At 39.6% G+C, this 12,226-nt stretch overlaps 2 protein-coding genes across 2 annotated transcripts in view; one reads left to right on the top strand and one right to left on the bottom strand.

The window, feature by feature from the left end:
- LOC105748487 (olfactory receptor 56A1) overlaps nt 1-12,226 on the bottom strand; it is a 71,652-nt gene that overhangs the window by 18,882 nt on the left and 40,544 nt on the right. Inside the window, 3 exon segments of the mRNA XM_049712849.1 lie at nt 3,366-3,643; nt 6,775-6,889; nt 7,476-11,650. The gene's annotated coding sequence lies outside the window, so the exon portion shown is untranslated.
- Nucleotides 2,135-3,072, top strand: LOC101283264 (olfactory receptor 52E5). The gene is given in 4 exon segments (XM_012536525.3): nt 2,135-2,327; nt 2,330-2,434; nt 2,437-2,953; nt 2,955-3,072. Coding segments are annotated over 4 exon segments (933 nt in total).

Genomic DNA, 12,226 nt, shown 5'->3' with positions numbered 1-12,226 from the left:
ACAAATGAGTAAGAAGAAAGTAAGTTTCCCAAGACTGAAGGAGAAGATACCACCGAGAGAGTAGAAGCACAATGCCATCTGTAGTATACCCTATGACACACCTCCCAGATCTGCTTTTCAGGACCTATGTACCTATCTCCCAGCTGCTGGGAATATCAGATACTGGGAGCTCACATCTGCACCCCTCCCTGGAATTGTCCTCAGACCCAAGGAGCTACCTTATCCAAAGTTTTGTCCTATCACACAGGGTAATCCTCCGCCAATGACAGGATACCATGGAAGTACAAATAACTGGCTTCCTTGCCTCATTATGGGATAACACAGAAGGGCCATTCCAGCACAGGAGCTTCCCATAGTATCATGCAGGCCCCAGATGCGGCCTCATGGTGAGTCAGCTTCTCCTTTGACCCAATCATACATTACTAGTTTTTTACAAGTATAATTCCTCAGAGATCTCCTCCAAAATCCTTCTACACGCTATTCTATAACCCAGTTTGTATTTATCTAGGACCTTGTATACAATAACTGGAAAGATTGTTTCCAGTAAACTTTTAACTTTCATTTGCTAATTATTGCTGATCACTGCCTATCACTATATAAAGTATACCATGGAGATAAATCTGACACTGATTTTGACCTCAAAGAGATTATACCCTAGTGGTAAAAATTTAGCAGTGTTTTTTTTAAGCTAGAATGAGCATCAGAATCACCTGGAGGGTTCAATAGCATATTACTATGTTCCAGCCCCAGAGATTCTGATATAGTAAGTCTGGGGTAGTGTCCAATAATTAGCATTTATAATAAATTACCAGATAATGCTGATACCCATGGCCCAGGGACTACAGTTTAAGAACCACTGATGGGCTTCCCTGGTGGCACAGTGGTTGAAAGTCCGCCTACCGATGCAGGGGACACGGGTTCGTGCCCCTGTCCGGGAAGATCCCACATGCCGCGGAGCGGCTGGGCCCGTGAGCCATGGTCGCTGAGCCTGCGCATCCGGAGCCTGTGCTCCGCAACAGGAGAGGCCACAACAGTGAGAGGCCCGCGTACCACAAAAAAAAAAAAAAAAAAAAAAAAAGAACCACTGATACCCAATGATAACTAACGTAACAGCAAGATAAATAGACCTCTGGAAAATAATGAAAAGAATAAATAATCATGAAATAAGCCAACTGGGGAAGGCTCTCTGGATAGTATGTCATTAAATCTGAGCTAAGAAATATTTGGTGATGGGTGCTAGAAGGGAAAAGTAATAAGACTTTGTAGTTCTGAGAGAGACTATTGTTCTGCTGGAATTATAGAATAGTCTCCCAATATGTCAAAATTTCTTAATTCCATTCCTTAGCTCAGATCCCAACACCAGCTATTCAATCCACCACCTTTACTGGGTTCCCTCCCATGTACCATCTTCTTTTTTGTTTTTCACTTAGCAATTCCTTGTTCTTTTTCTTAAAATTTTATTGACGTATAGTTGATTTACAATGTTGTGTTAATTTCTGCTGTACAGCAAAGTGACTCAGTTACACATATATATATTCTTTTTCATATTCTTTTCCATTATGGTTTATCACAGGATATTAAATAGAGTCCTCTGTGCTATACAGTAGGAACTTGTTGTTTATTCATCCACATACCATCTTCTTAATTTTCAGGACTATTTTGCAAGAATGTATCATTCCCCTAAACCCTCCACCTCAATCTAAGTCCTGTGATTTTACACACACACACACACACACACACACACACACACACACACACACACCATCTTGCTTAGGCTTTACATCATGATTAACAGATATAATTAATAAATATTTGTTATTTTATAGCCATATGTAGGTTCTTCCTTAGAGACTGAAGGGAAAAAAGCCATAAGAAGTGAAGTGCAGAATTGCTGTTTTTGGAAATTTTCTACATGGTTTTCTGTGTAGGTGAGGCAAATACTTTGAAGTGAGAGTGTCTTTTTAACTCTGGCTCATATTCACTCTCTAGGTCTCCTCTGCTGTATCATGGAATTAAAGAATAGATTTTCTATTCCTCCAGAAACTAGGCAACATGCTCTGAAAGAGGTTATGTTCTCTCGCTGGAAGCAAGAAAACTCCTGCAAAAAATGTATCTATAACTAATTCCCACAGATATGCTGCACCCCAACAATATACAGTTCCATCCTTCTTCCTTCCTTCTGATAGGGATTCCAAGGCTGGCAAATGTGAACATCTGGATTGGCTCCCCCTTCTTTGCAGTGTATCTAATAACCCTCATGGGAAATGTCACCATCCTGTTTGTGATCCAGACTGAACGCAGCCTCCACCAGCCTATGTTTTACTTCCTGGCATGTTGGCCTGCACTGACCTTGGCCTGTCTACAGCCACCATCCCCAAGATGCTGGGTGTTTTCTGGTTCAATCTCAGGGAGATTGTGTTTGGTGCTTGCATCACAAGATGTACACAATCCATATATGCACTGGCCTGGAGTCTGCGGTGCTGACAGTCGTGGCCATAGACCGATACATTGCCGTCTGCAACCTCCTGAGATACAGCATGACACTCACCAATAAGGTGATAGCCATCCTGGGCATAGTCATCATGGTCCGGACTTTGGTGTGTGTGTCTCCTTTTAGAGTCCTTATCCTAAGCCTTCCTTTCTGTGATGCCCAGATCATCCCCCACACCTATGGTGAACCCCTGGGTTTGGCAAAGTTGGCTTGTGCCAGTATTAAGGTCAGTGCTTTCTATGGCTTGATTGCTTTTTCCATGGGATATATTGACCTTTCTGTGATTGGATTTTCCTATGTCCAAATCCTCAGAGCAGTCTTCTACCTCCCGTCCTGGGATGCCCGCCTCAAGGCACTCAGGACATTTGGCTCCCATGTCTGCTTAATGTTGGCTTTCCACCTGCCAGCACTCTTCTCCTTCATGACACACTGCTTTGGCCACAACATCCCTCATTATCCCCATACTTCTGGCCAATGTATATGTGGTTTTTCCCCCTGCTCTTAACCCTGGAATCTATGGGGTCAGGACAAAACAGATAAGAGAGCGGGCACTTAGGATGCTTAACCCTAAAAGCTATTGATATTTAACCCCAAGAGGATCTTCCATGATCATTCAGTGGAATGATAAGATCAAAACAGAAGTAAACACTGGAATATTTTTGTTAAAATCCTCTACGTGTAATCCTCTACTACATTTTCCTTATTAGTCATAATGTACACCACATTAGAAGGCAGAGCTCAAAGATTCCAAAATAATCACTCTATTTTTTGCCACAGGAAAAGTACAACAAAAAATTCTCACATTTAAACCCCACTGATACTACAAGATTCCTAAGGTGAGAAAAAAGTTTGAAAAAGTGGCCCCAGTAACTACCTTAAATACTTTTCTTTCTCATGGGGATTCTCTTCATTCACATGTCAGAAGCTGAAGTCCATGACTATAAAAATGATGAATTTCATGAAAACCAAGCAGGATATAGTGGGAAGAGAAATGCACAATGAGTCATGAGATACAGGTTTAGATTCAGGCTCTGGCCTTGACTGGAAGATGTACGTGAGAATGTCACTTAGAGCTCTTTGAGCTTCGGTATCCTTACCAAGAAAATAATTCAAAAAAAAAAAAAAAAACTGTTGTGAAAATCTTTGCAGCTTCTGAAACATAAAAAGGTTTGACAACAAATAAACACATGTATTTCTAGTGTGGTTGTTACTTCTGGTGCATGTAGATTTAACTTACTAAATCCAATCCTACTATACAGTCACTGATATGAAGTGAGGTCTCCAGCTCCAGATGATCCCATTGCTTGGGGGTCTTTAGGGACTCAGCCCTTAGCTTGGTCAGAGCATTTCATTTAGAAAACTATAAAGCCTGAAGAGTTAAGAGGGCTTTCTCTTGGCTTGAGGACTCAGTGAAACCTCATGCCCTGCGGTTCTCCTTAGGGTGAGCTTCAGGGCATGAAATAGAATGACTGCTGACATAATATAAAGTCATTCTCATTTGAGTATGGAAGCTAGATAGGATATTGATTGATTTCTTTGGGTATTCTAGGAGCTGCAAAAACATGAAGTTGGCTTCTAATTGGAAATGGGACCCTGGCTGAAATTTAAGGTAGAATGAGCATGGAATATACAAAGAATAGGGCTAAAGTAATAGTAATGTAAACTAAGAGAGGAAGTAAAACGAAAAAAATGATACTTTGTGTAAATTTATAAAGAAAAATGACCGAATGATCAGTTTCTAAATAGAAATTACAACATTGACACAAACAAGATTTAGAAAAAAACTAAACAGATCAAAATATGAAGGAAGATGACAAAATAAGTCATTGCAGATTTTCTTCCAAGTAAGATGGTAGACTATGATAACTTTTCATATGTTTCTTATACTATATTAACTGTTTTGCAATACTAAAACATTTGCAAAGCTTTCAAAATTATTTAGAAAATTAACATTATCCTGATGACAAAATCAGAAAATAGAGAAAATACAGATTCTCTAAATCATTGCAAATGGCAACACAATTATGAGAAGCTTGACTCAAAGTGGGTATACACAGGGATAGATGCTACCAATTTGTTATAGGGATTTGTAAAGGATGTAGGGACACCAGCTGTTATTCCTCACAATAACTAGCACAATTTTGGCACATGAAGGGGCTCAGTAAACATTCCTTTACTGATGGTATTGAAGTGCCTAAGTGTAGAGTTGACAGATAGTGTCTACAGCGGATTTCTAGTTCCATAGAAGTCAAGCCCTAACTCTAAGCAGACAAGCTACATACTGAAGGGCGGCTCCCTGCCCTGGTTCTAAGGAGAGAGGCTAAAGAGGACCACACGTTCTCACAGCATTGTCAAGCCCAGTGCAGGTGCTTCAAGGAACTGGACACAATAGGCCTAAGACAGGCTTTGGGGTGAGTCTACATACAGATAAAGGAGACAGGGTGGGGGTGGGGGGCAGGATTACTCAAAGAGCCAGATCTTAAAAGGCAGATTCAACTCTGCCATGAAGTTCCAACAGTATTAAAAAACGTCCTAGGGCTTCCCTGCTGGCGCAGTGGTTGAGAGTCCGCCTGCCAGTGCAGGGGACATGGGTTCGTGCCCCGGTCCGGGAAGATCCACGTGCCGCGGAGCGGCTGGGCCCGTGAGCCATGGCTGCTGAGCCTGCGCGTCCGGAGCCTGTGCTCCGCAACGGGAGAGGCCACAACAGTGAGAGGCCCGCGTACCGCCAAAGAAAACCCAAAAACGTCCTATTAGCCCAGTCTTGGTTGGCTAGATTTAGTATTAATTAATGCATTTGAAATTAGTAGACTGTAGATGTTTTGTCAATTTAACTGAGAAAATCTGTTAAGAGTCACTTTGCTATTATAGTCTATGGTCCAACTGTACTGGAAGAAGGTGTATTAAGAACAAGAGAAGGGGAGGGTGGGACCTACCACCTCACTCCCTGGTTTGCAGGTTTGTTGAATTTGCATGAGAAATTTGCATGAGCAACACAGATTCTTTTGAGAAAAAAGATCTGAAACCATTGAACAGTATTCAGGAACAGAGCAAATTTAAATCAAGACCCAGTAGCAAGAGAGAGCAACAGGTTACCTGGGAATTAAATATCTAGAGGAAAAAGAAATCTATCCTGGTGACCAATGCTCAAAACAAAGACCTAAATATTGTTGAGGAAATAAAACTGTGTATTCCACATATCATAAAGTAGAGTTTGGGAGCCTCTTGGTACATAGTCATGTGATATGCTTCAGATATATTCTAAGCATATGGGTGTTAATGATGGGAGCTGTGACCTCAGAGGCCTAGTGTGGGACATCAAGACTGGCAGTCGGGGAGTCTAAACAGCAGAGCATTACTGCCAGGAGTAAATAAATGCTTCATTGTTGGCAACTCAACAGTGCCTCCTCGTGGCTATTAACCAGAATAGCAATACTGAAGTGATTCCAGTTAACTTCTGTTTGGTGTCTGAAAGGAAACTGACAACTTTGAAATCAGAAAACTCCTGGGATCTCCAATGCTAGTGGAGGGTCAGGGGATAGCTTAAAAAAGAAAACAGTGTACTTCATGATCATAAGGCACGTGGGGATTTTAATGATTAATTTTAAAAATAAAAGATATATAACAGTTTATACTCTGATTTTCTTTTCTCCATTGACATTGAAGAGTCAATATCAAATCCATGACATGAGTCAAGTATTCATAAGGATAGAGTATATCTCAGTATTTTTTTTAATCTCAGTATTTTATAACATATTACATTAGCAATGTTTGACTAAGGACAAATTATATATAATAGTAACATTTATTCATTTCTTCATTTTTCAACCAAAAATTAGTTATCGAGTGCTTTATGTGTGATTAGCACGGTAGTGGTTAGCATAGGTAGTTACCAAGAAGTAAACTACTTTCAAAGAGATTATGTTCAAAATAGCCCATGAATTATCATTATTCCCAATCTTGCAGATTAGGCAATTGAGCAAAAAGATAAATTACTAATGATCATTTAATTAATAGTGACCAGAGTCAAGAGTGAGACATTAGGCACATTTGCTACATAAATCTATTTTTCCTATTACATTTTCGAGGAGTGAGCTGCATAGTTAGACTTCAACTGGATAGTTTTGTAGTTTTCTAAAGTTTTTCAGGCTCCAGATTGTAAATAACAAAGGCAGAGCCCTACGCATCCCAACATATATTGAATTAGTCAATGCAAGTAAAGTTAGTTTCTACCACAAAGATATCACAGTAACAATGTAATAGAAGTTTACTTCTCATCCACATACCATTCCAATGAATGTGGGCTTTGTTTCACATCTGCATTTAGAGACCCATGTTTCTTTCATTAGTTGGCTTCTTCATGTTCTTGTCCCTTACAGACTGCCACTGGTTCTTCTGAATCTGTCAGGCAAGTGAAGGGAGAGAATGTGCAAGATTTTGTAGGAGGTTGTAGGGACTCAATCTGGGAGAGATTTACATCATTTTCTCTGTCATTCCATTGGCCAGAAACTTCACATAAATCTAGCTGGAGACACCAGGTGACTAAATATTTATTTCTCCAGAGAAATTATATGAGAGACCCTCACATGTAAAACATACGTAACCTCTTCCCAAATGAGGCTAAGAGAACTCTCATCTAGCCACTATATGCAGCATAGAGTCCAAGATCTCCAGGAGTGTGTGGTCATTTCCATCAGGTCCTGATGTGGTTTCTCTTGGACCAGTCATCTTCCTCCTACCACACGTTTAATGGTGGAGCAGAAACTGAATACCAGTCAAAAAGATTCCCAGTTGAAGTGAAACATGGAATACATTTAACAAGAACTTGTCAGTGGTAATTCTGGAATACTTTGGGGGCAGGCCTTGCAATACTTTTATCTCCTGACAGTAGAATAAGTTCCCTGACTAGGTCCTGGATATGACTCTGGGAGAATCTCTCCTGGCCATTGTTTTCTATGTCCCTTTTTCTGCATATGTGGGATTGTACCTTCTTCAATGTCCCCCATTGCCTTATATGAAGCAGACATTGGAGAATGTGACTTCTTTTGCAGATACTACATATGGAGACTGCTTCATGTCTGTAAAATATTAAAAATTGTTTTAATTTTTAATCAAAAGCATTTTTAAAAGCCTAGCTCATGTTTCTTTGGCAACGAACCCTCTCGAAACTTAACAAGGATTTTCTTAGGTAAAATTTATTTTTTTTTCCTTTTTTTAATGTCTTTTTGCTTTCCCCATGCCACTGCTTTTCTACATAATTGTGTCTACCTAAGTCTATCAGACTTTAGTAGGACAGCTATCCACATAACGTAGTCTCTTCTCAGGGATGCTTTCTATGAGTCTTTGTTACTTAAAGGCATTCTATATCTTTCTCTTAACCTTTGACTTCCCAAGTACTAGGAAAATTCTTCAAGGCTTTATATTTATGGCCTTTATGTATTATGATTCATTTCTGCTTGAAAACCAGCTAACTTTCTGCTAACCTCATTTATTTCTCATAATAACTTGTCAAGTGAAATCAACAATCTCAAACACACATAATTATTTTGAATTCTTTCAACCTTTTCCCTAGAATTGCCATTTAGTAGACAGGTCAACTTGTTAGGTGATCTTTCTAGCACTGGATGTCAATTTTCTCATTGTCTGCAGCCTTAGTTAGAATAACCTTCCAGCTATCAAAAAATCAATTCCAATTTGTCAGTGTTTTAACACAAAACAATTTTATATTTTTTAATAACATCCAGTCCAATGCAATGTGGAAGGGGAAAGCTCTCTTCCTTGCAGTCACTCAGTGTCCTAGCCTCCTCCACTGTGTGGTTCCACCATTTTCCATGGGTTCGTGTCTTCCAGTGGATTATCTGCAACTAACCAGAGGAGGCGGATAGAGTGCAGAGGGCATCAAGGAGGTGGTAAAAGCCATTCCTGGAGGAGCTGCATGCCATTCCCTTGGACAGGCTTAGTCTTATAGCCTCACACAATTGTAGGTATGTCTGAAAATGTAAATTTATTTGTGTTTACGAGGAAAAAGAATTCTGTTCGGAAAAATTAGCCTCGACTCTATCATATATATACATTGATTGCCAAGCTACAATCCAACTTGTGGAGTGAGAATGGTGAGAAGTGGTAGGAGAACCTCTGGAGGTTTCTGTGGTTCTCCTGGTCTCTCTGAGACACTGTCTGCCCTAGAGACTGATCTACATCTTGTTTGCCTCTTACAGATGTTTTATTAAATAATTCACCATCTTTTATTTTAGACTCATAAGAGAGAGAGGCAAAGGGACACTTTTAGATCACTTCCATGTTTTCCAGTGATTCCCCATCACCTGTGGTAGGAAGGAAGAGAAGGCACTGGGTGGAATGTCAGTAAGCTGCATCTCAGGGATAGAAGTTCAATGGATGGAATGCAGGGATTTGAATCCTTCCCCAGACCCAGTCCCCTGCCCAGGACCATCTAAATGTATTCCTGAGACCTGCCTTGCCATTCTGCCATGGTGACATCAGGAGTCCCGTATATGATTCAAACAAGCAATGATTTTCTACTCAGCCTTTGAGTTTATGCAGTTTGTTGTCTGTCAGGAGGCACTGTTGTTGGGACATAATTGGGAAGGGAGACTAGAGGAGTCAATACTCTAGGGACAAACAGACCTTGGTGAATTTCCTCAACAAAGTCACTGAATCTATGACATTTACTTGGATGTTTATAATAGAATTAAGAACTGTGTCCTGCTTGAGAAATAGGCTGAGCCTTTTCTTAGACACATACTTCTGAAAAAGTAAATATTGATTTGTCTGTAGATTGAGCCCAAGGAGGGTATTTATGGGTCCATGTGTCTTGCTTCCTCACGGCTGAGGTGAGAGCAGTCTCCTTGACTTCCCAGATACACTACTGACTTAAAAGGAGTCTGAGAAGTTCTGTACTACATTTATCCAGCCAACTAGTGTCAGCAAGAAGATATTTCTGAGATTTTTTTTCCTGTTGTGGGAAAATACTACCTTGCTTAGTATCATCACTTCACTTTCCTTTTGCAGCAAAGTCTTTTTTTCCTAGCCAAATGGATTGCTTAGTTCACCAAATAATAAACATGTTATAATGATCACTATGCCTCATTCTTCCTACTCTCCACTGAGTGACAGATTGATCAATATGCCATATACTCTTGGGAAAGAGCCTCCAGACACTCACTTTCAGTGTAAAGAGGCTTGGATTTTAAGTGTGGAAGCCAGGTTTAGTATCCTGGCTGGGCTATTGCCAGCTGTATGAATTGAGCAGTTAAACTCCCCATATTTCAGTTTCATTGTCTAAAACACTGATAAAAGTAATTATTTCACTGACTTTTTAATTTAATTATGTACATACATAAAAACATTAATTTTTTTTCTTTTGCGGTACGCAAAATATGTAATGGGAGAAAGAGGATGATTGGTCCAAGAGGAACCACATCAGGATGGAGATGACCACACACTCCTGTAGATCTTGGACTCTGTGCTGCATACAGTGACTAGATGAGAGTTTGGGTGGTCTCACTTGGGAAGAGGTTATGAACGTTTTACATGTGAGAGTCTCTCTTTTGTCATTTCTCTTAAGAAATAAATATTTAGTCACCTGGCCTCTCCTCTAGGCAGCTAGATTTATGTGAGGATTCTGGTCAATGGAATGATAGAGAAAATGATGTAAATCTCTCCCAGATTGGCCCCTGAAACATCCCACAAGATCCTGCACTTTCTCTCCCTTCGCTGTGTGACAGCCAGATTCAAAAGGACCTGTGGAGGTCTCAAAGGGTAATGTGGAATACCCACATATGATAGAAGCATAGGTCCCTAAATGTTGACATGAAGCAAAGCCCGCATGCACTGAAATCAGGATGTGGATGAGAAGTAAACTTATCCTATGCTAAGTTCCTGTGATACCTTTACTGTAGTAACTAACTTTACGTGTATTTACTAATTCAATACATGACGGGTTTTGATGTGCACTATCTATATCTATAATCTGGAACATGAAAAACTTCAGAAAACTACAAATCTATCTAATTGAAGTCAAAAAGTGTAGCTCAATCCCTAGACAATACAATAGGAAAAGTAGATTTAGTAGCAAATATGCCTAATTTATCTCTCTTCATCCTTGTCCCTGTTAGTTGAATGACCATTAGAATTTTATCTTTTTACTCAGTTGCCTAGCCTGCAAAATAGGGAATAATGATAATTCATGGGCTATTTTGACCATAATCTCTCTGAAAGTAGTTTACCTCTTGGTAACATCTATGCTAATCACTACTGTGCTCATCACACATAAAGCACTCAATAACTAAATTTTGGATGCGCAGATGAAGAAATAAATACATGTTGTTATTACATACAGTCCTTAGCAAAATACTACTAATATAACATCTTATTAAATATAATAATACAATACACCCTTGTGAACACCTGATTCATGCTATTGATTTGACATTGTTTTTAAATGTCACTGAAAAAAAGGAAACCAGAAGAAAAAAGAAAAAAGGAAACCAGAGAATAAATTATATCCCTTTTATTTTTAAAATTAATCATTCAGCTCCCCATGTGCTTATGAGCAGGAAGTACAGTATTTTCTTCTTGAAGCTACTCACTACCACTCCCCCTGAGTGTTGGAACGCCAGTTTTTCAGAGTTGTCAGTCCCCTTTCAGAAACAAGCAGAGGTTGAGAACTAAAGTATTACTATTCCTACTTATAGCCACAGGGCAGCAATAGTGACATGTCAGCAACAAAGCTTTTCTCTACGCCTTGCAGTAACGCCATCCTGTTTAGACTCCCTGGCTGCACAGCCTTGAGGTTCCACAGTCTGCCTCTGAGGTCACAGCTCTCATCCTTCACACCCGTATGCTTAGAATATATCCCAAATCACAGTAGAGTATCAGATGACTATGTACTAAGAGGTCCCCAAACTCCACTGTGGAAAACGTAGTTTTGTTCCCTCAGCAATACTTTGGTCTTTGTTATGGGCATTGGTCACCAGCATAGACTCCCTTTTTCCTCCAGATAATTTAATTCCAGGGAACTTGTTGCTCTCTCTTGCCACTGCATCTTGATTTAAATCTGCTCTGATCCTGAATAGCAGTGTTCAGTGGTTTCAGATCTTCTTTCTCAAAAGGCTCTGTGTTCCTCATGCAAATGTGACTAACCTGCAAACCCGGGGAGTTAAGTAAGTGGCCTTAGTAGGTCACTTCTCCCCCCTTCTCATGTTCTTAGTGCACCCCTTCCAGGACAGTTGGATCATAGTCAGCCTCTTGTAGCACTGTGATTCTTCATAGATCTCAGTTAAACTGAGAAAATATCTGTATCCCACCATTTTATTTATTTTATTTTTTCTTTCAGTTTTATTGAGATATAATTGACCTACAGCACTTATAAGTTTAAGTTATACATATGTTGTGAAATGACTACCACAAGAGTTTCGTTAATATCCAACATCTCATATAGGTACCAAAAAGAAGAAAAAGAAAAATGCTTTTTTCCTGTGATGAGAACTTTTAGGATCTACTCTCTTAGCAACTTTCAAATATACCTTAACTAGAGTCATCATGCTGGACATTGCATCTTTGACACTTATTTATAACTAGAAGTTTGTACATTTATACCCCACCAACTTAAAATGCCTTCAGTTTATGCTAATTCATTCTATCCACTCAAGACAGTGTTCAGAGATCTCTACTAAGCACGTTTTTTAATGCTATGGGAACTTCACAGCAGAGTTGTGT

The sequence above is a fragment of the Orcinus orca genome, chromosome 8, assembly GCF_937001465.1.
Source record: "Orcinus orca chromosome 8, mOrcOrc1.1, whole genome shotgun sequence".
NCBI lineage: Eukaryota > Metazoa > Chordata > Mammalia > Artiodactyla > Delphinidae > Orcinus > Orcinus orca.
The sequence above is the reverse complement of the archived record's forward strand: the minus strand, read 5'-3'. Positions and strand labels throughout refer to the sequence as shown.